The sequence below is a fragment of the Rhinoderma darwinii genome, chromosome 3, assembly GCF_050947455.1.
Source record: "Rhinoderma darwinii isolate aRhiDar2 chromosome 3, aRhiDar2.hap1, whole genome shotgun sequence".
In the NCBI taxonomy this organism is placed as follows: Eukaryota; Metazoa; Chordata; class Amphibia; order Anura; family Rhinodermatidae; genus Rhinoderma; species Rhinoderma darwinii.
Window position 1 is genome coordinate 417166850 of NC_134689.1, and position 27203 is coordinate 417194052.

The 27203-nt window shown below is 41.9% G+C and overlaps 1 protein-coding gene across 2 annotated transcripts in view; it reads left to right on the top strand.

The window, feature by feature from the left end:
* Positions 1–4805: 4805 nt before the first annotated feature.
* LOC142748429 (protein turtle-like) overlaps positions 4806–27203 on the top strand; it is an 84565-nt gene continuing 62167 nt past the window's right edge. For both annotated transcript variants that reach the window (XM_075855525.1, XM_075855527.1), the window contains exon 1: positions 4806–4880. In XM_075855525.1, coding sequence (XP_075711640.1) covers positions 4838–4880 — 43 coding nt within the window. In that variant the 5' untranslated portion in view covers positions 4806–4837. The remainder of the gene's footprint in view (positions 4881–27203) is intronic.

A 27203-nucleotide genomic window follows, 5' to 3' on the forward strand; every position in this document is an offset into this window, starting at 1 on the left:
TTTTTATTCTATTTTTAGGTGGCGTGGTGACTAAAAAACAGCAATTGTACGATTGTTTTTTTTTTCGTTTTTTTTTACAGCGTTCACCATGCGCCATAAGTGACATATTCACTTTGCTCTGCGGGGCGATACGATTACGGCGATACCAGATGTTTAAAGTTTTTTTTTATGTCTTATGGCGTTTGCACAATAAAATACGTTTTGTAAACAATCATTCACTTTTTGTGTTACCTTATTCTAAGAGCCAGAACGTTTTTATTTTTCAATCAATAAAGCCGTGCGAGGACTTATTTTTTTGCGTAACGAACTGTAGTTTCGATCAGTACCATTTTTAGGTACATGCGACTTTTTGATCTCTTTTTATTCCATTTTTTGGGAGGTGAAGTGACCAAAGAATTGTGATTGTGGTTCGGTTTATTATTATTTTATTTTACGGCGTTCACCGTGCGGGATAAATAATGAAATAATTTTGTAGTTCAGGCCGTTACGGACGCGGCGATACCAATTATGTATAGTTTATTTGTTTGTTTATATATTTTTATTAATAATAAAGGACTGATAAGGGAAAAAGGGGGATTTTTACTTTTATTACTTTTAAATCTTTTATTTTCTTATTTTTACACATCTTTTTTTAACTTTTTTTTTACTTTATTACTTTGTCCCACTAGGGGAGATGAGGGCAGGAGGCTCTGATCGCTATTCTAATACACTGCACTACATGCGTAGTGCAGTGTATTAGAACTGTCAGCTACTCACTGACAGCAAGCATAGTGGGTCCTGACGTTGTCAGGACCCACTAGGCTTCCGTCTATGGCATAGCCGGACGCCATTGTTTGGTGTCCGGTTGCCATAGTCACCATCGCCGGCCGCTATCGCGTAGCAGGCCGGCGATGGCAGCTTAACCCCTAAAAAGCCGCGATCTCTATAGAACGCGGCTTTTAAGGGGTTAATCAGCGGGGACACAGCGATCGGTCCCCGCTGTAGGAGCTGTGACAGCTGCTGAACAAGACAGCAGCGTCACAGCTCCTGTATGTGTCGGGAGGACGGCCGAAACGGCCGTTACTCCCGAGACGTACTATTACGGCATGGAGCGCGAACGATACAGCTGCCATGACGTAATAGTACGTCAAGGAGCGGGAAGGGGTTAACATCCGTTGCATGACTTCTCCTGTCTCTTTTAATTGTACACTCTTGAACTCTTGGTCCGTGTGGCAAACTCACTTTTATTCATGACTTTTTTCTTTCTAACTTTCTCAACCTCCTGGCTCTTACAGAAACATGGCTTCACCGTCTGACACTGCTTCCCCTGCTGCTCTATCTTATGGTGTCTCCACTTCTCTCAAGCCCCAAGACCTAAGAACAGACAGGGTGGAGGAGTAGACATACCCCAGACCTAAGAACAGGCAGGGTAGAGGAGAAGACATAACCCAGACATGAGAACAGGCAGGATGGAGGAGTAGACATACCCCAGACCTGAGAAGAGGCAGGGTGGAGGAGTATATATACCTCACACCTGAGAACAGGCAGGGTGGAGGAGTAAGTATACTTCTTTCCCCACACTACACTTTTAAGTTAATTTCCCTGGTACCCTCACTGATATCCCCCTCCTTTGAGTCCATATTCTCTGACTCTTCCATCCATTCTTCCTGCGAGTGGCGATTGTCTACCACCCCACTGACTCACCTCATCAGTTCCTGCATGACTTTGTTGCCTGGCTTCCTCATTTTCTTTTCTGTAAAAATAGCCACTTCTCTTGATGGTTGACTTTAACGTCCCCATTGACAACCCAACTTCCACATCTGCCCCACCGTTTCTTTATTTAACCTCCTCCGTCTGCCTTTCACAACTTACTAATTCTCCTACACATGAAGATGGACATTCACTTGATCTGGTCTTCTCTTGAATTCATTAACTCTCCTCTCCCGCTCTCTAACCACAACCTTCTCTCCTTTACTACCAAAAATTCTAAGCCTTTTCAGGATATACTTACCCATCATACATATAGAAATCTACATGCCAACTTATACACAGTCTACCATCTTCACTGTAGACTATCCTTTCCCTCTCCTGTCCCAATCTGGCCGCCAAACATAACAATAAAACACTCAAAAGTGCCCTGAACGAAGCAGAACCCCCCACACTCAAAATCGTCCGAGGCAAATGGCAGTAACCTTGGCACACGTTTCAAACCCATTTTCTTCCGTGGTGCTCAAAGTGTACTGATTGTCTCTGGAGAAAATCACATATGTCAGTAGACGACCTCTATTACAAATTCATTCTCAAAACATATAAGTCTGCCCTCCACCATGCCAAACGAGCCTACTTCAGTATTCTGATCTCCACACTAATTTTTACTCCCTACTTACTACCTGGTCACTTATTTCAAAGCTAAAATTGACAACATCCAACATGATATCATCTCCCAGTCCCCTAGTAGTATCAATCCTCTCACCTCCTGCTCTTCCTCTTCTTCACTTTCAACTTTTGGCCCAAGAAGAGAAGAAGTCTCTAGACTCCTCTCTTCTTCTCATCCTACTACTTGCATTAGTGATCTTATTCTCTCATTTAATCCTTCTCCCCGGCTGCCACTACTCACTTAACTAAAATATTTCCCCTATTTGTTTTCTCTGGAATCTTTCCCCCCTCTTTTAAACATGCCATTATAACATTACTGATAAAAGAAATCTCTTGACCCGTCCTACTATCGACCAGTGTCTAATCTCTTGTTCATCTCTAAACTCCTGGAACGCTTGGTGTACTCGCCTAATCCGCTCTCTCTCTCTGCTAGTTTTCTTCTTGACCCCTTACAATCTGGTTTCCGCACTCTACACTCTACAAAGACTGCCCTTACTAAACTCTTAAATGATCTCCTGAAGGTTAAATCTAATGGCAACTCCTCTTTACTGATTCTTCTGGATCTCTCTACAGCGTTTGAAACTGTAGACCGCCATCTCCTACTCAATATGCTCCACTCCACTGGCCTTAAGGACACTCCTCTCTACTGGTTTTCTTCCTACCTCTTCAACTGCTCAGTCAGTGTATCATTTTCTGGTTCTCCACAGTGCTGCACCTTCTTACATCTCCACCCTCATATAGGTTCTGCCAGTAATCCAAGATTAACATCCTCCATAATCCGAACCTCCCACTCCCGTCTCCAAGACTTTTTTTGTTATGCACCAGTCCTCTGGAATGCGCTACCCCAGACAATCAGATTAATTCCCAACATCCGAAACTTTGCGCACGCCCTGAAAACACATCTCTTTAGGCAAGCCTACCACATTTCATAAATTACTTCTGTTCTTTTCTCATCATTATTCCCCAATACCCGATCCCTACCTTCAGCAGTATCGCTCACACTCCTTGCGCCCTAATGCACTTCATGTCTGTCATACACAGACAAGTCTGGTGAGCGGCTCATGTAGCTTTATGTGTACCACCCCATGTGTATAAAAGATAGCGGTTTAACCTCTTGTGTCATTCCCTATTTCTTTACAGATTGAAAGCTCTTCCGAGCAGGGCCCTCATCCCTGTTCTTGGATTTATTAATTCATTTGTAATATCTGATTTATTTTCACATATACCCTCTGAATTGTGAAATGCTGCAGAATATGTGGTGCTATATAAATAAAGAATATGATAATATAATTATGATTATGAGGTCTTCAGACCCAGGCCCTAATTCTTTCTTATCTAAACTGCTGTAACTCACTACTAACTGGTATTCCACTAAATAGATTATTTAATATCAATCCATCATGAAAGCAGTGGACAAAGTAATCTCTATATCTAGCGGTTATACTAACGCCACTGCTCTCTGCCATTCACTACACTGGCAGTCTGTTTCTTGCAGAATTCAATGCAAAATTCTCCTATTCTACAAAGCTCCCCACAATGCTGCACCATCATACATCTCCACCTCATCTCTGTTTACCAACCTACTCGTGCTCTTTGTTTATCCAGTAACCTATGACTCTCATCTTCCCTTATTATATCCTCTCACTCCTGTCTGCAGGACTTCCCCCTGCTGCACCCATTCTGTAGAAGTTACGGTCCCGGACCAGTAGACTTACTCCTAAAATTCCCAGTTTTAAGCGTGGCTTGAAAACCCATTTCAAAGAGACTTAGCACATTGCCAATACACAACCTGACCTGGTCACTATTATTTCTGCTCCACCCTACCCTCAACTGGCTATCCGTGTAGGCTCAAATACTGACTGGTGACAGATTTCCAACCATTCAAGTAGATATTGAAAGGGCATACACACCCTAATGTCAGCCCTTGCAGCTGTTATGAGTTCCTCGGAGATAGGGCGCTTAACAATTGTTGGTCTCCTTTCCTTTGTTTTTAGGTGGATAGTACCTATACAGATGAACTGCATTAATAGCAAACCAAGGGTTGGGAAATAAGCCAGGCATCATGTTAGGGCATAAAGGGGTAAACAGACCCTTCTGTCCTGCGTGACACCATAATATAAGACCCAATTTCATCTTTGTTATGAGGCCCTCTTGCCACTGATGAAAACAAAAATGATTAACAGAACATGACTTAGTGGCCAAAGCTAATTGTATGTATATTCTCCAGAATATGTTCTATCAGATACATTGTTATCATCTTTAGACACGGCTAAGTGTTTACTGAAAAATAAGTAAAAAGCTAAAAATACTTTCTCTCGATAAATGCCAGTGTACTCACATTTTCAGATCTTAAAAAGAAGAACTATTGAACAGACCTTTTCAACCACAGATTGTGATATCCAGGAAATGACTTGTATTTTGTTAAAACAATGAGAAGTACAGTAGCAAGATCGAAGACAGTCACCAGTTTAATTTATCAGTCATGATATCTACAATTCTCCTCCTGCTGTTCTTCATCATCCAAGGTCAGTTATACAGATGGTTCGTCCTATACGTTATGTTACAGTATGATGTTTCTTATTGTTAGTGGGCCTTTCAAGCAGCTTACTGGCATCGTTTCTTTTTGATCATTTGGAATTTGAATGTTCTTCCATCTCTGTGTACTCATGGAAAGAAGTAATCCACGTTACTATTGAATTAAGTACTTGTTGGACCTTGTCTTGATGCCATACCTATCTTATATATAGTGTATGTATAAATATAACTGAGACTGTTTAATGTGAGAAATAGTGGACGTAAAAATCTGGAAATCTTTTTTTAAACCTAGCTCATTTAGAAAAAAGCTTTGGACTTGAGTTTGGCTTTTTTCGCAGCCCCCACACAATACAATCACAATTTAGGGAGATTGATGGGTAAATTATCCTGATGTTCATCTCAGCCCTTCGCTCTGATTAATAAGAAAGAACGTTCTCAATGTAGAGGCAGCTTTTATATTAAGAAAATACAGTAAAAATTAGAACATTGGGACAGTGTATTACATGGGACACTTATGTAGGTTTAAAATAAGAAGCATATACATATATACAAATGGAATCAGTGTCAAATGGGTTGCCGAGGAACCACCCTTTCGATTTTTAGGGGTGGTATTATATGGACATTGCTCTATCTATCTATCTATCTATCTATCTATCTATCTATCTATCTATCTATCTATCTAGTCGTCCAATAAGAGACAGCACACCAATTAGTAGTGAAAAAATGGCTTTTTATTAGCCCTTGTGCGACGTTTCGGCACTTTACATGGAGCCTTTTTCAAGCATACAGTCAGTGTAAAAACATGTGCAATATATGGAGACCAGACAATTGATCTCATTAGCAAGTGATTAACATGAAATCTAAAAATCGACTAAAATACAGTCATAATTTTTCAAAGGAAATATATGAGTATAAAAACACGTGTCAAAAGGCACATAGTAATCCTCACAACAATTGGGACCACCATGTGCTTAACAATATAAGTGCTGATTAGTGTACATAATAATAAATGTTTACAGGTGCAGACAATACACAGTAAATTAAAAACATTAGCCATGTGTTTACCTTGGGTCCATAACAAGAGACAGTGCACTCAGGACAAGCCCTGCCCTCATGCCGTAGTTGTGTGGTTCTGTCTGCAGTGATGGCGGTGGGTGGCTCTGACACATCGGGTCATCTCAGGACAGAAGGAGTAGCCGGATTGGAGACACAGCGCCGCCCCTGTCCTCAGGTTGTGTCTGGTATTGCAGTAAGTGAATAGGACAGAGCTGTAATACCACACACGACCTGAGGACAGGTGCGGCACCATTTTTTCCTGGACGACCCCTTTAAGACTTTTTCCCGTGCGCGTGTGTGTGTGTCAGAGCAGAGTGTGCACGGGCGCCGCTGATACTTCATAGCTGCTTATCAGCTGTTTTGAAGAATCAGCGGCGAGCACCCCCCACCCACACACACAAATCCCCCCAAACACGCAAAATCAAGTGTAATCAAGCGTTTTTTTAATGTGGTTTTTGGCACGTAAAATGTGCAAAAAAAAAAACATGACAAATACACGGCGTGTGAACTGGTCAACTGAAAAGTCATTCACTTCACTTTCATCATTCTAAGGGTATGTTCACACGCAATGTTTTCAGCTGAAAAATCGGAAGCAGAACGCCTACAAGCATCTGCCCATTGGTTTCAATGGGAAATACGGCGTTCTGTTCCGACAGGGGAGTTTTTTACGTGGTCGTTTTCCAAAAACGGTACGTAAAAAGACGCCCGCCAAAATGAAGTGCACGTCACTTCTTGGGACGTTTTTGGAGCCTTTTTTCCTTGACTTTATAGAAAAACAGCTCCAAAAACAGCCGTTAAAAAACGCGAGTTTGATTAAAAAATGGCTGAAAATCAGGAGCTGGTTTCCCTTTGTTTAGTAAGCGTGTGAACATACCCTTAGCCTTTTGGTGTGTCCAATAACTTCTGCCAGCTGCAGAATCACACCCAAAATGACACTGCTTAGCAATTTGTAGACACATTTTCCTGGCTTGTAGGAGGGGGGATGAGATTCCCTCCCACATTTACGGAAGCTGTGAGTCAGGTTGCTTTGCCTTATTCACCTTGCTGCAATTCTGGGAAGTGCTCCTCCTGGTGGCCAACATAGGAAAACATGTCAAATTATTATTAAATTTTTAATACTTTCCACCATATGGAAGAAAAAAAAAATACAGCAAAAAACGTAAAAAATATAATAGAAATAAGTAACGACACTTAAAAAAAAAGGTTTAATTCGCGACACATTCCCTTTAAAGAATATCATATTCCAGATGTTAAGTGGTAAATCTTGTTTTTTTGTGGAGGAATGTGGGTTAATATTAGTGCAGAATGGTGGGCTGTTCATTGTTAGCAAAAAAAAAAAAAGTTGGAAATTTGATTTAATGATACATCAGTGAATGAAAGGGGTTGATAATTGGTAAATCAGTGGAGGCAGATGGGGTTAATTAGTGGGAGATTAAAATGTGCGGGTGGGGTTTATTATTGTCAGATCAGTGGAGGCAGGCAGGGTTAATTAATGTCAGTGAGGGCAACTGGGGTTAATTATTGGTAAATCAGAGGGGACAGATGGGACTAATTATTGGTAGATCAGTGGGGGCGGGGGGGCAGGACCATTCTAGCTTTTCTGCTGCCTGATGTGAAAATTGAAATGGCACCCCCAGATCTTGATTGACATCCCCTGGCTGTTCTACATCACTAGCAGCTTCCTCCAACTCTTGCGGATGCGCCATTGCCTTGTACTCCCCTAGCATGCGTGGTGCAGCAATGAAGCCGGGCAGAGTACACCTCGCTGTATGGTGTGTGCCCAAGTAGTACATGGCAATGGCACATCTGAAAAGGTTGGAGGAGACTGGTAGTGATGTATATCAACCAGGGGGATGTCAATCAAGCATGGAAAGGTGGGGTTGGAGGCTGGACTATGTGACTCTTCAGGATAGCGGCACAGCCCCATGACCCTTTAATGAGTAATTAGCATAGTGTGCGCTGCATTCAAAGTTGATTTTATAGATGTTGCTGCATCTGAAATAATATACAGGGGAATGTTTAGAAATATTGTCAGGTCATGTATTATGGCATAGCGGCATTTCAAGGGGTTAAAACTACCAGACAGGTTTCCATTAAATATACAATGAATTGCAACAATACCATCTGTCCTGCAATTTTATTATTATGAATATATCCTACATAATTACAGCATCAGAACCAAACTCTGACATATATACAGCACCAGAACGAAGCTCAGTACATATATATAGAACCAGAACCAAACCCAGTACATAAATACAGCACCAGAACCAAGCTCAGTACATATATACAGCTCCAGAACCAAGCTCAGTACATATATACAGATCCAGAACCAAGCTCAGTACATAAATACAGTACCATAACCAAGCTCAGTACACATATACAGCTTCAGAACCAATCTCAGTACGTATATATATATATATATATAGCACCAGAATCAAGCTCATTACATAAATACAGTACCAGAACCAAGCTCAGGACATAAATACAGATCCATAACCAAGCTCAGTGCATAAATACAGCACTAGAACCAAGCTCATAACAGAAATACAGCAACACAACCAAGCTCAGCACATAAATACAGTACCAGTACAAATACAGCTCAATTTAGTGCAACCCCTGCCGTATAGGATTGTACAGTGTAAAAGTACAACTCCCAGCATGGTCCGAACAATGGTAACAAAACATACCACCAATCATCAGTGACTACAGCACTGATTAGAGGTAGAAACATTTACATTCAGTGCATCACTGATGATGTCTTCTTAGATACTAGTTGTTATTTTTCTCCTTTCTTCTCCATCCGGTCCAGACCTCTATGATTACTTCTCCCGGCCACAGCTCAATTCTGCAGTTTGCCGCTCAGATGTTTTCAGCTTCCCACTTTTCAAATATGTCTGTACCTATTAATGAAGATAAAAATATCACGGTGCCACACACTATGCCCCTAATTAATGATAGCGCTATACACTGTGTCCCTGATTATAATAACACCATACACTGTGTCACACACACACACACACACACACACACACACACACACACACGCACACACGCACACACACACACACTCATACACACACACACACACGCACACACACACACACACACACACTTATACACACACACACACACACACACACACAGTGCCCCCTGTAGATAGTGAACCCCATTGTGCCCCCTGTAGATAGTGTCCTACATAGGTCCCCCTGTAGATAGTAGCCCCTGTAGATAGTGCACCACATACAGCCCCCTGTAGGTAGTGCCACACATATAGCCCCGTATAGATAGCGCCCCACATATGGCCCCCCTGTAGATTGTGCTCCACATACAGCTCCCCTGTAGAAAGTGCCTTACATATAGCCAGCCATGTAGATAGTGCCCCACATATAGCCCCCCTGTAGATTGTGCCCCACATATAGCCGCCCTTTTTGATAGTGCCCCCTTTTGATAGAGCTACCCTGTAGATAATGCCACTCACAATTTTAAGAGGAAAGAAACCCTTTACATACTCACCTAATCCCGTTTCCATGCCATCTTCTGGCAATGCATGCCTGCTCTCTTCCGAGCAGGTCTGCTGGGGCTAGGCTACCCAAGTGGCCTGATGACGTCATTGTGCAGCTTGTGTAGTTGAAAGGCTCTGATTGTTAGGGCAAGCTATTCTGCCCTGCCAATTAGTGTAGTTGAAAGTCGCTTATTGGCAGGGCAAGTCATTCTGCCCTGGCAATCAGCGCCTTTCAATGACGATAGCGGCGCGATGGCGTAATTGCGCCGATTGCGTCATTGAAAGATGCTGAATGGCAGGACACAGAGCCATTCAGCGCTTATACATGTTATTTTAACTGCATCCTATTGACGCAAGTATAATTATGGTAAAGGAGGGGGTAGCGTCTGTTTCAGTGGTGCTATCGCCCGCTCAGAGCAGCAGCAGGCTGCCGCCTGAGGCAAAAATCTCATCTCGCCTTATGGACAGTGCAGCCCTGGGTGGGGTTCATAATTGGTAGATCAGTGGGGGCATGTGAGAAAATTATTGGTAGTTTAGTGGTAACATAAATTATTGATAGATCAGTAGAGGAAAGCGAGTTAGTTAATGGTTGTGTAGATCTCTCCTACATTTGGACTTTTTGCGCTCCATGTCATTGTTAGATCCTATGTCTGATACACACAGGGGCCCCACATTTACCAGTATTACTTTGCCACTATTCTCAGGGCCTGGAGTTATCAGGTAACCTTAGCGTTTTCCTGTGGGGTATTTTTATGTATGCAGAAGTATACCATCCATTAGGCAAGATGGGAATTTCACCTAGGCGCACCTTAAGGCACCTGACTGCAAGAAGCAAAAAATCTGTTGGTGTGAGCTGGAGGAAAGTTCTTATTTCCGTTTATGGTTGTCTTGTTTGATTATTAAAGGGGTTGTACAGAAAAACATGGCAGGTTTCTTCCAAAAAGATCACTACTCCTGTCCACAGGTTGAGTGTAGCATTGCAGCTCAGCCCTATTCACTTGAATATTGCTGAGCTGCAATACTACACACAACCTATGGACAGATGTGGTGCTGTTTTTGGAAGAAAGCGACAATGTGTTTCTGAAGCTGTACAACCCCTTTTAGCAATATTGAGTGGAGATACTTCAAATTATCACTACTGTTGTAGGAATTACACTCCCTCTTGTGGGCATGTGGAACCACTAGGCCACACCGCCGTAGCGGGAAGGCAGCTGGCCAAACAACAGAGCACCCAATCAATACAAAGTCCCGGTCTTGGGTACCTGAATAGTCCAGACAGTCACCGAGGCTTTAGCAAGGATGGAGGTGGGTGCAGCAGGTTATGCCAGATGAGGCAGATGACAGCAGGTGCAGCAGGTTGCGCCAGACATGGCGGATAACACTGGATGTGGTAGATGACACTGGACGTGCCAAATGACACTGGACGTGGCACATGACAGCAGGTGCAGTAGGACAAGACTCCAACACTAACAGGCTCAGGAACAAGGACACAGCACGGGATACAAGATACAGGTAGCAGGACATGGGAAACAAAGGGGAACAGGATAACACTAAGGGACCATTTGCAACATTGACATGGGAATTCCAACAAAGTTCAGGCAATGACAAAGGGGCACAGCCCTTCTTATTGTCCAGGGGAATTATGGGCTAATTGATGATGATGATTCCAATGTGCGCGTGCTGGCCTTTAAGGCTGGGCACGAGCATGCGCGCGCACCCTACGGGACACAGCGGACCGAAGCAGAAGTGAGCGCTGGTGTATCCTGGGAAGGAGATGCGAGCCAGCGTTCACAGATCCATGGCTGCGGCAACCGGGGGGTGAGTAATCCCAACAGTCCGCGGCCATGGACACTACACAGGGCATACGGAGGAAAGGCTCCTGCTGCAGTCATATGTCTTACAGCCAGACACAGGCTTCTGAGTAGGTGGAGAAGAAGGGAGACATGGTTGATCTCTGAAGAGACATATATAAGATTTCTTTATGCTGTAAATTTCTTAGTATTAGATGGAAAATTAGATAAAATAGGGTTAGAGAAAAAGGCTATGGACAACTTTGACATGGGGAAAATTATTTTTACATATGCTAGTAGTTACCTGGAGTTATAAAAGTTGCACTAAGTTTCAGGCTTCAATTTGTATTCCTTTACTTATTTTCAGACTCCCTGGTATGCAGTTTAAAATTAGCTCCTAGTTTCAGACTTTTTTCCCCCCAGTAATACCTGCTGTATGTTAGGTCTGTGAGTCCAGGATGCTGCTGCATTCGCTAGCTGTCAAAATCGTGTAAAAATACATGAATAACTCTGCTTACTTCTCAGGGGAACGCTATGAAATTTTGTGTGCCAGGGTTACAAACCCCTGGAGCAAATTATCAAAAGATTTAGCTACTTTTACTTTTTTATCGGAGCCTCTTTCAAACTTACGCTCTTTATTGCCTGTTACGTGATTCAACTAGATCAAAGGACAGATGTCAACAAATTCCTGTTTCCAAATATTTTCTTCAATCTCATTAGACAATTGAATGCCTAAGGGAGCAACTCCAAAAAACAAGAATCTCTAAGGCTGGGTTCACACAACCTATTTTCAGACATAATGGGTTTGCCGATGTACTGTGCCGACGACCTGTCATTTTATGCGTCGCTGTCAAAAGACGACGCGTAAAAATACAGCCTCATCAAAAGAAGTGCAGGACACTTCTTAGGACGTTTTTGGAGCCGTTTTCTCATAGACTCTATTGAAAACAGCTCCAAAAATCTCCGAAAAAACGCAGTGAAAACGGTGTGAAGAACGCAGCAAGAACGACTTGCTCAAAAAAACGTCTGAAAATCAGGTGCTGTTTTCCCTTGAAAACAGCTCCGTATTTTCAGATGTTTTTGGCTCAGCGTGTGAACATACCCTAAAGGTCAACCGTGATTAATGAACATCTCCCACAGACAGAAGCTGCGCTCCTCATGGAGGAATTGAGGGAGCAATAGTACCATTTTTTTTTTCATCTAAACTAGCCACAAATCTTTTAAAACCGTTACTAAGTCCTCTCTGGACAGAACATCTTTATTTAACCACACATTGACACATGTGAACTCACTGAGAGCAGGTGTACCCGTGACTCCTGAGGGTGCCTCCATCACATCTTGTGCTGCTGGAACCACTGACTACTCCACACTTGATGGGCAGGTTGGGGAAGTAGCATGGGAAAGGCTGCATGCCAACGACCGGCGCTGGCTCTCCTGATGCCTTCTCTGTTCCTATCTGTTCAATGACCCCATTGAAACATGCTTAGAATAAGAGGACAATGTAGGGAGGGGTGATCCACTGGAGGACAAAGAAGAGGTATGATATCGCTCTCTCCTCCTATGGCATCTTCTGCGGTGATCTGGACAGCGACAGGCATTAGTGCGATGTATTGTGCTTTTTCTGATACCGTTCATCCCGGACCAAACAAAACAGAAAACAGACAGGTCAAAAGACTAACAATTTCAATCATTATCAACTCTGGGACCTTCCATGGCAGAACTTTCCCCACGCTGACCCCCAGGAAGCGTGAAAGGATAGGAGGGGTCACCACTGAAGAAAATTTTCAGCTGTCAGCACTGGCTGGTTAAGGCACATTGGTTAAGGCTGCTGGTGGTGCTCAGGACCGCAATACCAGACAATCACTATCACATGGGTGAAGCTCAGACCAAGACTGACAGAAAACACAAGGCAAAATTAAGTTACCAGTTGATAAGTGAACTGAATACTGAAGGTAGTAGAAGATGGAGACGATGCATGAATGGAGTGGATGACAGATGAATAGCATGCAAGCAGTAAACAGATGAATGGACAGTGAACAATAATTAACAGCACTCACTGATCCTATCTGAATATCATCTGACAGCAGGGTAAAACAACAGCTTGGCAGCAGACCAAACACACAGGAAAGCTAAACAAATTAGTGGAACTACCAGATCTCTAAGAGGACCAACTGGTCCCACAATACAAACAAACACATAGACAAGAGTGAATCTGGACAGAGTTTAGCACATGCCAGACACAGTATAACCAGCACCTGAGTAATCCAGGCCTGAAGTATATATATAAGCCCAACAAAAGTACTTCACCCTATTTAACCAGGCAAAACTGAATGATGACCAAATCCAGACTTAGACCAAAGACATTGTTTAGCAACGCCCAAACACAGAGATAACATAAATCATTGATTAGCAGCAGTCCTTCTGCTAATCGAAACAGTTAGAAGAGAAGCGGTGACCACAGAGCCACCCACCTCTCGACACAGCCTCCCAGGGGTTAACAACTCCCACATCACCTGCATGCTGTGCTGTTTGCCCCTTCTGCTGCAGACCATACCCCTCTACTCACAGCCATCCCAAAAGCCTCTGTTCATCTGTGCTGTTCATCTGCAGCAGCGGGGAAGGTCCAGAAGAGCTGGTCAGGTCAATTACACTTTTAAGGGAGCGAATACTAGCGGCGTGCCGGCTGGACCTCGAGCGCCACTCAGAATCTCTAGCGCATTACTGCTGAGGAGCTGAGTACTGACTGCTGGAGGGGCCGAGCAGAATCATCGTGATGGTGGATGCAGAGGAAGAGACAGGTCAGACCACAGCAGATCCAATAGATCAGGTAGATCTGGTAACTAGGCTGGGGCTAATACACGTTGCGGCCTACCTCAGGTAAATTCCAGGGGTTGTCCCAGGGCTGATGTGTCCTGACTCTTGTTCTTTGCCGTCAGCAGGTCTTCCTGTCAGGCAATTCCTTCTGATGCCACCCGCTGGGTCACCTGACAGCCATGCTGTAAAAGAAAGAGATCCACACTATGTAGAAATATTTTTTTAATGCTTTTTACTCATCCAAGCGATTTTGAGATTGTTTTTTAGTGACACATTTTACTTTATGTTAGTGGTAAATTTAGGTCAATACATTCTATGTTTGTTTGTGAAAAACAACAAAATTTAAGTTAATAATTTCATATTTCCTCATTATGTAGGCATTATTTTTTAAAGAGGCTCTGTCACCAACCTATAACTTCCCTATCTCCTACCTAATATAATAGGCACTTTGATGTGGATAACTACTGTTTTTTTTTAAAAATGTTTATTATTGATTAAGTTATGAACATTTTTCGATTTATGCAAAATTTTTCTAAATGCCCAACTGGGCGTTTTTTTCTGTTCACCAAGTGGGCGTTGTATAGAAAAGTGAATGACGCTGACCAATCAGCGTCATACACTTCTCTTCATTCCAGTCCAGCTTCTTTTACTGCAAACACAGCGTGATCTCGCGAGATTATGCTGTGACATCAGTTCCTCCCGCTGGTCATTCACCAGAGCGACGGAAGACCGAACAGATATCGCCTCCAGCTGATACATTTTCTGTGTGTGTTTCACTCCTGGCTGTAGCTTCAAATGCTGACGCAAATTACTGACCCGTGTGGAGGAGGCCGTAATCTATTTTTTTTTCTGTAACTTAGCAGGTGTTAACAGAGAAACACAACTTAATATGTATTTTCTAGGTTCTGTCGTTTTTAGAAATATTCCATACAGTATGTGGCCCCAGTTTGCTACTTGACTCAAACACAGTGTTTTTCAAACACTATTTCACTTTTGCAGAGGCCTTCAGGTACCAACCCATAAAAAAAACACAAAAATACCCCATTTTTTAAACTACACCCTTCAAGGCATTCGACTAGGGTTGTATTGAGCATTTTGACCCCACAGATGTTTTATAAAATCTATTATAATTGTTCCGTGAAATTAAAAAAATGACTTTTTCCCAAAATACGTAGTTTTAGTTCAAATGTTTTATTTTCATAGAGTATATAGGAGAAAAAACTCCCCACAATATGTTAAGTAATTTCTCCCAAGTATGCTCATGTCCCATATGTGGTCGCAAACTGCTGTTTGTACACACGGCAGGGCTCAGTAGGAAAGGAGTGTCATTTGCCTTTTAGAGAAGTGACCCCATTTTGCAAACTAAACCCCTCAAGGCATTATTTTAGGGATAAAATTGGCATAAAGATCCGACTGGTGTTTTACAGAATTTTTTTAGAATTGACCCGTGAAAAAGAAAATAATTTTCTTCCCAAAAATATGTAGTTAGTAACAATTTTTCATATAATAATAAGAGAATAAACAACTACATTTCTTCCGAGTACGACAATACCTTATAGATATACTATTTTAGTGTCCAATATGTTATGCCCACCTTGTGTCCCTGTAAAAAATAATAATAATTAAATCAATAACTTTTTATTGAACATTTTGTTGTATACAATAGTTTAAGAACAGGTAAGTAGCTGGGTTAATGTAGTTAGGGGCAGTAGAAAGGGGTCAAAGAAAAGGAAGGCCGATCCGGTTTCTGACATTCCAGGCAAAATTGCCAAGTTGGGTGATAATGCGAGGGTGTCAGTCTCAGAAATGGCAGCCCTAGTGGATACTGATCTCCCTAACAGCCGGGAGAACAGCCCAGCTAGTAGTCGGCGGGATGGTAATGCAGGTAAGCCAAGACAATTGATGGTCGTAGGGGATTCTATAATCAGGAAGACGGATAGAATAATTTGTCGCCAAGACCACCTCAACCGAATGGTTTGCTGTCTCCCTGGTGCCAGGGTTCGGCATGTGGTGGAACGGGTGGACAAATTGCTGCGAGGGGCTGGTGATGATCCAGCTGTCGTGGTCCATGTCGGTAACAACGACAGAATAAATGGTAGGTGGAGGAGCCTTAAGAATAATTTTAAAGAACTAGGCTACAAGCTGAAGGGAAGGACCTCCAAGGTTGTATTCTCAGGAATACTGCCTGTGCCATGCGCATCACAGGAAAGACAGCGGGAGCTCAGGGAGTTAAATGCATGGCTGAAGTCTTGGTGTAGAGGAGAAGGATTTGGGTTCCTAGAGCACTGGGCTGACTTTACATTGGGGTACAATCTGTATTCTGCAGATGATTTGCACCTAAATGGAAGGGGGTCCGCTGTGCTGGGGGAGAGAATTCTAGCTGGGGTGGCGGAGTATTTAAACTAGGGCTGAGGAGGGAGGTCAATGTAGAAAAAAAAGGGGTAGCCAGGTTAGAGAGGGGTCAGACTATATTGGTGGGGGGAGAAACAGAATGTGGGGAGAGGACTAGACAACAAGATAAGGAGATCCTTTCGTTACAAAACATCAGTGTAAATAAAAAGGCCCGATTAATGTCAAATCACATTTCTGATAATAAAAGTGAAAAACTGACAGGCAAGTTAAAGTGTATGTTCACAAATGCCAGAAGTCTAGCAAGCAAAATGGGGGAGCTGGAGGCCTTGATACTGGAAGAAAATATAGATATAGTTGGTGTTGCTGAAACATGGCTGGACTCTTCACATGACTGGGCTGTAAATCTACAGGGTTTTACACTTTTTCGGAAAGACAGGACAAATAGGAAAGGCGGTGGTGTATGTCTGTATGTGAGAAGTGATATGAAGGCGAGTGTGAAAGAGACAATAGTGGGTGAATACTGTGAGGAGGTTGAAACCTTGTGGGTGGAACTAGAAAGGGAGGTAAACACTGAAAAAAATTACTTTTGGTGTAATCTATAGACCCCCCAATATAACTGAGGAGATGGATGTTCAGCTATATAAACAGATGGAGCGGGCTGCACAGGCGGGTACTGTAGTGATAATGGGAGATTTTAATTTCCGGGATATTAATTGGTGTCATGGTTCACTTCAACTGCAAAGGGGAGACATTTCCTCAACCTGTTGCAGGAAAATTTTATGGGCCAGTTTGTGGAAGACCCGACTAGAGGTGAAGCTCTGTTGGATCTGGTAATTTCTAATAATGCAGATCTTGTTGGGAATGTCAATGTTCGTGAAAACCTCGGTAACAGTGATCATAATATAGTTACATTTTACCTATACTGTAAAAAACAAACGCAAAAACATTTAATTTTAAGAAAGCCAATTTCCCCAGGATGAGGGCTGCAATTCAGGATATAGACTGGGAAGAACTAATGTCAAATAATGGAACAAATGATAAATGGGAGATTTTCAAATCTACTTTGAGTTATTATAGTGCAAAATTTATTCCTATAGGTAACAAGTATAAACGACTCAAATTAAACCCCACATGGCTTACACCTTCTGTGAAAGGGGCAATACATGACAAAAAAAGGGCATTTAAAAAATACAAATCTGAGGGTACAGCTGTAGCCTTTGTAAAATATAAAGAGCTTAATAAAATCTGTAAAAATGTAATAAAATTAGCAAAAATACAAAATGAAAGGCAGGTGGCCAAGGATAGTAAAACAAATCCCAAAAAATTCTTCAAGTATATAAATGATAAAAAGCCAAGGTCTGAACATGTAGGACCCCTAGATAATGGTAATGGGGAGTTGATCACAGGGGATCAAGAGAAGGCAGAGTTACTAAATGGGTTCTTTAGCTCTGTATATACAACAGAAGAAAGAGCAGCTGATGTAGCCGGTGCCAGTGCTGTTAATATATCAGTTGATATACTGAATTGGATGAATGTAGAGATGGTCCAAGCTAAATTAAATAAAATAAATGTGCACAAGGCCCCGGGACCAGATGGGTTACACCCTAGAATTCTTAAAGAGCTTAGTTCAGTTATTTCTGTCCCCCTTTTCATAATATTCAGAGAATCTCTAGTGACTGGTATAGTGCCAAGGGACTGGCGCAGGGCAAATGTGGTGCCTATTTTCAAAAAGGGCTCTAGGTCTTCCCCGGGTAATTATAGACCAGTAAGCTTAACATCCATCGTGGGGAAAATGTTTGAGGGGCTATTGAGGGACTATATACAGGATTATGTGACAATAAATAGCATTATAAGTGACAGCCAGCACGGTTTTACTAAGGACAGAAGTTGTCAAACTAACCTAATCTGTTTTTATGAAGAGGTGAGCAGAAGTCTAGACAGAGGGGCCGCTGTGGATTTAGTGTTTTTGGACTTTGCAAAGCCATTTGACACTGTCCCCCATAGACGCCTAATGGGTAAATTAAGGACTATAGGTTTCGAAAATATAGTTTGTAATTGGATTGAGAATTGGTTCAAGGACCGTATCCAGAGGGTTGTGGTCAATGATTCCTTCTCTGAATGGTCCCCAGTTATAAGTGGTGTACCCCAGGGTTCAGTGCTGGGACCACTATTATTCAACTTATTTATTAATGATATAGAGGATGGGATTAATAGCACTATTTCTATTTTTGCAGATGACACCAAGCTATGCAATATAGTTCAGTCTATGGAAGATGTTCATGAATTGCAGGCAGATTTAAACAAACTAAGTGTTTGGGCGTCCACTTGGCAGATGAAGTTTAATGTAGATAAATGTAAAGTTATGCATCTGGGTACCAACAACCTGCATGCATCATATGTCCTAGGGGGAGCTACACTGGGGGAGTCACTTGTTGAGAAGGATCTGGGTGTACTTGTAAATCATAAACTCAATAACAGCATGCAGTGTCAATCAGCTGCTTCAAAGGCCAGCAGGATATTGTCGTGTATTAAAAGAGGCATGGACTCGCGGGACAGGGATGTAATATTACCACTTTACAAAGCATTAGTGAGGCCTCATCTAGAATATAAAGTTCAGTTCTGGGCTCCAGTTCATAGAAAGGATGCCCTGGAGTTGGAAAAAATACAAAGAAGAGCAACGAAGCTAATTAGGGGCATGGAGAATTTTAGTTATGAGGAAAGATTGAAAGAATTAAACCTATTTAGCCTTGAAAAAAGACGACTAAGGGGGGACATGATTAACTTATATAAATATATTAATGGTACATACAAAAAATATGGTGAAATCCTGTTCCTTGTAAAACCCCCTTAAAAAACAAGGGGGCACTCCCTCCGTCTGGAGAAAAAAAGGTTCAAGCTGCAGAGGCGACAAGGCTTCTTTACCGTGAGAACTGTGAATCTATGGAATAGCCTACCGCAGGAGCTGGTCACAGCAGGGACAGTAGATGGCTTTAAAAAAGGGTTAGATAATTTCCTAGAACAAAAAAATATTAGCTCCTATGTGTAGAAATGTTTCCTTCCCTTTTCCCTTCCCTTGGTTGAACTTGATGGACATGTGTCTTTTTTCAGCCGTACTAACTATGTAACTATGTAACTATGTAACTATATATATATTGTGCCAGTGTTATTCAAAACAAGGCATTAACTTCATTACTACCTGTATTACATAGCAGAGAAGTCCAGTTAGGTCTCATGCACATGGCCATGCCCATAATTACGGCCCGCGATTGCGGGCACGGTTGGCTGTCGACAGCTGAGGGCCGCAGCCCGCATTTTCGGACCGTTTTCCCATACAAAGTATGGGAGCATGGCCCGTAAAACGCAAAAGATAGAACATGTTCTATCTTTTGCGGTACAGTTTTTCGGCACAGACACCTATCTGTATCGATACGGAAAGGTGTCCGCGGCCAATAGAACCGGGTGGGTCCGTAATTACGGAGATTTTTTACGGTCAGCTGCATGGGGTCTTATGGTTGGATCTGGCAAGAATTTCATAAGGGAAATAAATTATGAAACGTTGCATATATTTTAGAATATACATGTAGCAATACACATCAATAAAAAACAAATAAGAATAAAACAACAATGTAACATGACAACAAACTTATGTCAGGCCATCTACATATCCATACATGCATATGACCAGAAGGAGAGACCAATAGGCAAGTAAATCCATTCTATGCAGTTTGGGAAACTTTTCTGGGAAGGTGTTGCCCTGGTAAAACACGGGAGGCCTAGCTACCGGAAAAACGAAGGCCCTTTCCTTCCTTGTTCCCACATATTAGGGCCTTGATAACCATCTTCTGAATCTGTAGAAATATTCCCATCTGGTCGGAACATCGTGATAGAACCTAAGCGTTACGCAATGCCATCTATATGATGTGCATGGCCAACGTTTTGTACTACACCTTTCTTTTCTGCATAGTACTATATGGATTCAGCATTGGATCCAAGAGATGAACTTCTACCAATTATAATCCAGGATGCAATCTGACTTGGGGGTCACTGTAGTTGTACTTTGGACAGGGGTTCTGATTTTACCCTGTATGCTGGTTAATATAAGGACGTCCTTCTTGTTTTTATACTTGACCAACAACTTGTTGTCGCGGCGCATTGGAGGATGGCCTCTCTGGATTTTGCACATGGTGCCGCATGGCGCAGTATTTCTGGAAGTGACACACTTAATGTGTGAGATGATAGTAAAGAAGTTATCCATGTAGAGGCGGTAACCCTGGTACACCAAATCCCACACTATGTTCCCAGGAACTCCCAGAATGGAAGGGTGGGCATTCTAGGGGTTCAATCCTATAGTCCTTCCCTTCGTAAACACTGATGTACTCTCACACAGCTTGTACATTTTAATTCCATACCTTGATCTCTTACTGGGCAGGTGTTGGCAGTAATTAAGCCTTTTTTTTAAATGCATCAGGACGCCTAAATTATCTGGATCGATTTTAAATATGTGGGAGTCATCTGGGGTGAGCACTGTGCATTATCATTATTTAACCCATGGCCGTGTCTGGGGCATGGCCATGCAGTATTTGGGGGTGTTGTACAAAATATCCGCGATCTAGTAATGCCTAAACTATGGCTCATTCATTAGCCCTATATGCAGCACAAGGCCCCAAAACATCATCATCTGCATCTACGTGGGGTCCACATATGGGGTCTAGCAAATGATTGCGTGAGGTTTTGGGTCGAGAAACTGGTGGGCATAAAAATGAGTTTGGGTCACCATTTTTCATCCGAGAGTTTTAGGAGCCAACGTTTTAATATTTGTCGACATAGGGCTTGTTTTTTTGTGGAACGTGTTGTATTTTTAAATGGCACCAATTTGGGATACATATAGTGTATTGAAAAAATGTATTCTTTTTTTAAGGGGAATGGAAGAAAAAAACCAGCAATCCCACTATTTTTGTGTGAGTTTCTTTTAGGGCGTTCTTTGTATGGTATGTTAACTTTATTCTGTGTGTCGATATGATTACAATGATACCAAATGTATGTAGTTTTTTTTCTGTTTTACTTAATAAAAACACTTTTTCTGTCACCATACAGATCCATAGCTCTTTTTTATTTGTCAACGGAGCTTGGTGAGGGATTGTTTTTTGCAGATGTTTTGACATTTTGGGTACATGCAACTGCTTGATAGCTTTTTATTCAATTTTTTCGGAGGCAGGATGAACAAGAAACAGCAATTCTGGCAAGGATATTTATTGATTTATTTATGCCAATTTTTTTTTAGTCCCACCAGGGGTCCAGACTATAATTCAGTATTGGGGCACGTTAAGACGTAGTGGAAATTTTCCACAATGGATTTTGCTGCAAATGCGCGGCAAATTTGCTGTGGCTCTGCAGCAAAATGTACATATTTGAGGGTTCATCCAGACATGGTGGATTTTGCAGCGCTTTTGCTGCAGATTTCAGTTGAAATCTGCAGTGAAAATCAGCTGCTTCTTCGCAACAGACTGTGCAAAAGTAAATTCCGCACCGCAAACTATTTTCCGAATTAATAGATATCATAGTTTGGTAAAGTTGTGCCAACGTATTTCGGAGCTCTCTCACTGGGTGGGGTAGTGTGATTCTTTTTTGTAGACAGGCTTTCCCTATATCACAGACAGGCAGTGCAAGGAAAATTCGGTATTTCCTGAGTATATCTGAAAAGTATTACGCAAAGAGAGCCCGCACAGGCTCTCTTTGCTTAATACTTTCCCCACAGTTGTTTTCCTCAACGTCTGCACTTACTTAACTAAAAAGCTATAGTAACAATGTCTGCTGCGGATTTCCACTGCAGCCTGTCCTTATGGGAGTACTAAGGGGCCATTGTTAGGCCCCCGCTGCCATAGCAATCCATCAGTACGGTGATAGAGGGAGCACATCCATCTGTCTTACCGTTTAGATGCCATGGACAGGAGTGGCGTAACTATAGGGGTCGCAGCAGTCGCAGTTGCGACCAGGCCCCAAAGCCAGGGGGCCGGCCGCCCCTCCCCACCATATATATAAAAAGTTGCAGGGGCCCGTGTAGTTTATTATATTAGGTAGGAGATAGGGCGGTTATAAACTGGTGACAGAGCCTCTTTAAATAAAAAAAAACACACAATCCTCGTTAACCATTTTATTGAGAATAAAAAAAAATGCTGTCATCTTAGTAGTCCTCAAATCCGAAGTAGTCCAACATCCGAACCTGTGAAAAAACTCAAACACATAAAAAAGCAAAACATTTCTTATACTTACCTTTCCTGGCTCCAGCGCTGGAGCCGCAATGTCAGCAAGCTGGCAGCAGGCCAGCAATGTCAGCAAGCTTTGACCCGCGTCTGGTGTTTAGCCTTTTAATCCAATGTAACAGGTCCACTTTTCTATCCATTACTGTCTGCAATTGACATTCCAATAGATAATGCCCGCAATTCATTTTCACACGCGACCGTTGCTACCAGCTGGGTGAGCGGTGTTAGCGTGATACACCGTCTCAGCAGACGCTGCCAGGTGATCTCACTTGACAGCGCTCTCTGAGTCATATCGGCAGCACACATAATCCGTCCAGCCCGATTACCTCATCGTGCTGCTGCCTGCCGTCTCTCCCGTCTCCGGCGGTGAGGACGTTAAGACACTGATTCAGTGTCTATCATTTGGCAGCAAGCACTCAACACTAAGAGCATGTAACACAGAGCACTCGGAACACGGGCTACTGTACCGCTGTCATCAGGCTCCCATACAGCTCATCTCAGAGCAATTAATATATTTATAAAATTCAACTTTATTATATGGGAACAGGAACACAGGCAATCCAATATATTTTGAGTGGGAATCGCCAAGCAAATTATTAATTAGGTGATATCCTTATATATACACTGTCTACCCTTGTAATTTATACTGACATTCCCAATCGTGGTGTTATTGGGTAGCTGGTGCAACATTGCCACTGCATGATAGTAACATTTTGATAGTCAATCATTTATTAGGCAAATTGTGTCCTTTATAGTGTAGGATAGGGGGTCATCTGCACTATAATTTAAATCTGACCTACATTGGACAATTGTAACAATTTATATACAATTTTTAATAAAATTTGCTAATAAAGTTTATTATTTTATTATTTCTACTTTTTCAACTGAACCACAATCTTTATCCCTTTCTTCCCTTTCCCTGATTAATAGTTGTACAATACTGGTGGTATACACCCTTGTGGTTCTCATTACTCACTCTATATAATATAAAAGAGAGGGTGTTTGCAAAATCCCCGATTTTGACTATATCTTAGCCTGTCATATGTGATAAAGTCTGCTGAGCCACTGTATCTAATGGGAGGACATATGTATTTGGGCTATTTCCCCTGACGTTTTAACCCCTTCCCGCTCAACTCAGTACTATTACGTCGCGCTGAGCACATCGTTCGCGCTCAGCTCAGTAATAGTACTGACCTGAGTTAACACAGCACCATTTTTCCCCGGCGCGTGTTTAAGCTGTGATAACTGCTTTTTCCGACAGCAGGCTATCACAGCTCAGTGTGCAGGGACCGATCACGGAGGTCCCCACCAATTAACCCCTTAGAAACCGCGTTCAATAGTGATCGCGGCTTCTTAGGGGTTAAGCCACAATCGACGGCCCACTACATGATAGCAGCGGCGATAGCTACTATGACAACCATAGTCCTAACAATGGACTCCGGCTACGCCATCTACGGAAGCCTAGTGGGTCCTGACAAAGTCAGGACCCACTATGCTTGCTGTCGGCGAATAGCTGACAGCTCTAATACACTGCACTACACATGTAGTGCAGTGTATTAGAATTGCGATAAGGACCTCCTGCCCTTAAGTCCCCTAGTGGAACAAAGTAAAAAAGTGTAAAAAAGTAAAAAAAAGTTGTGTAAAAATAAGAAAATAAAAGTTTTAAAAGTGATAAAAGTAAAAATCCAGTTTTTTCCCTGATCAGCCCTTTATTATTAATAAAAATAAATAAATAAAGAAATAAAGAAACAAATAAACTATATATAATTGGTATTGCCGCGTCCATAACGGCCTGATCTAAAAAATGATGTTGCTATTTATACCGCGCGGTGAATGCCATAAAAGAAAATAATAATAAACCGTACCAGAATCACAATTGTTTGGTCACTTCACCTCCCAAAAAATGGAATAAAAAGAGATCAAAAAGTCGCATGTACCTAAAAATGGTTCTGATTGAAACTACAGTTCGTTACGCAAAAAATAAGTCCTTGCACGGCTTTATTGATGGAAAAATAAAAAGTTCTGGCTCTTAGAATAAGGCAACACAAAAAGTGAATGATTTTTTATAAAAACGATTTTATTGTGCAAACGCCATAAGACATAAAAAAAACTATAAACATCTGGTATCGCCGTAATCGTATCGCCCCGTAGAATAAAGTGAATATGTCATTTATAGCGCACGGTGAACGCTGTAAAAAAAATAGAATAAAAAAACAATAGTAGAATTGCTGTTTTTTAGTCACCACGCCACCTAAAAATAGAATAAAAACTGATCAAAAAGCCGCATGCACCCCAAGAAAACTACAATGGATTCCTCAAGGGGTCTAGTTTCCAAAATAGGGTCACTTTTGGGGGGGTTACACTGTTTTGCCACCACAAGACCCCTTCAAACTGGACGCTGTGCCTAATAAATTAAATTAAATTAATCAAATTTCACCTCTACTTTGCTCTAAATTCCTGTGAAACACAAAAAGGGTTAATAAACCTTCTAAATGCTGTTATGAATACTAAATGGGGTGTTTGATAGGGGTGTCTAATATATAGGCTCCTCAAAGCAACTTTAGAACTGAACTGGAACCTAAAAAAAAAATAACAATGAGGCAATATTTTCTTCTTACATGACCTGCCTAGGTAGAGTCGTGTGCTGCTGAACCCTTTTATTCTAGTTTTTTCTCACACCCCACCTAAGAAAGACACGTGACAACCGAGGTTGGATGTGAAATGGCCACAGCAGCCGTTTATTAATTTACATTGGTTAGAAAAAATTCAATTTAATCCGAAAAATTCGGATAAGTACGAGAAATTCAACCAAAGAATTCCTCCTATAATTCACATGACCCAACATGCGTCAGTATCAATAATAACAAAAAACATTAACACCTTCAGGACTGAGCCTGTTTTGGCCTTCAAATCTAACGTGTCACTTTATGTGGTAATAACTCCGGAATGCATTTACCTATCCAAGTTATTCTGAGACATATTGAACATATTGAACATATTGAACATATCGCGACATATTGTACTTTATGTTAGGGAACAAATTTGGTCGATAAATTCAATGTTTATTTGTAAAAAAACACCAAGATTTAGAGAAAATTAGCAAAAATTAGCATTTTTCTAAATTTAAATGCATCTACTTGTAAAACAGACAGTAATACCACACAAAATGCTTACTATTTTATATTTCCCATATGTCTACTTTATGTTTGCATCGTTTTTTGAACATTCTTTTATTTTTCTAGGACGTTACAAGGCTTAGAACTTTAGCAACAATTTCACACATTTTCAAGAAAATTTCAAAAGGCTATTTTTTCAGGGATCAGTTCAGTTCTGAAATGGCTTTGAGGGCCCTATATATTAGAAAGTCCCCATAAATCAGCCCATTATGAAAACTGCACCCCTCAAAGTATTCAAAACAGCATTCAGAAAGTGTTTTAACCCTTTAGGGGTTTCACAGGAATTAAAGCAAAGTAGAGGTGAAATTTACAAATTTCATTTTTTTTTTTTTCGAAAATTCAAATGTAATAAATTTTTTCTGTACCACAGAAGGTTTTATGCAAGAAATGCAGCTCAATATTTATTGCCCAGATTCTGCAGTTTTTAGAAATATCCCACATGTGGTCCTAGTGTGATAATGGACTGAAACACCGGCCTCCGAAGCAAAGGAGCACCTAGTGGATTTTGGGGCCTCCTTTTTTTAGAATATATTTTAGGCACCATGTCAGGTTTGAATAGGTCTTGTGGTACCAAAACAGTAAAGACCCCCGAAAAGTGATGCAATTTTGGAAACTACATTCCTCAAGGAATTTATCTATGGGTATAGTTAGCGTTTTGAACTCACAGTTTTTTTGCTAAATTTATTTGAATTAGTACGTGAAGATGAAAATCTACTTTTTTTGTGAAAAAACGAAGAAATGTTTAATTTTTACAAGGAATAAAGTAGAAAAAACACCCCAACATATGTAAAGCAATTTCTTCCGATTATGGCAATACCCCTGTAAAGGATCTGCCAGGCACTACGTCTGTGGATACTCCCAGGGTTAATCAGTCGACACCTGAGGCCAGACCTCTTAGACTGATACCGGCTCCCACCAATCAGGGTGGCAGGCTCAGGAGTGGGAGAGCCTATCGCGGCCTGGTCAGTCGGAGTTAGCTCCGCCCCCTGTCCATTTATACCTGCCGTTTTCTCTTCCTCATTGCTTGTTATTCTTCTTGGATTCCTGGCCCCACTGCTGCCTTGCTCCAGCCTGCTTCTGCCGTGCTTCTGCCTTGCTTTAGTTCCCGCTTATCCTGCTTCGCTCTGCCCCTGGCTTGCTTCCTGCTCCGTGCTCTGCGTTTGTATACTCCACTACATCCTGATCCTGACTGGCTCGTTCACCACTCCGTTTCCTCACGGTGTTCCGTGGGCTACTGCCCCTTCCCTTGCTTGTTCCCTGTTTGTATCCCCTTGCACTTAGTCAGCGTAGGGACCGCCGCCAAGTTGTACCCCGTCGCCTAGGGCGGGCCGTTGCAAGTAGGCAGGGACAGGGCGGTGGG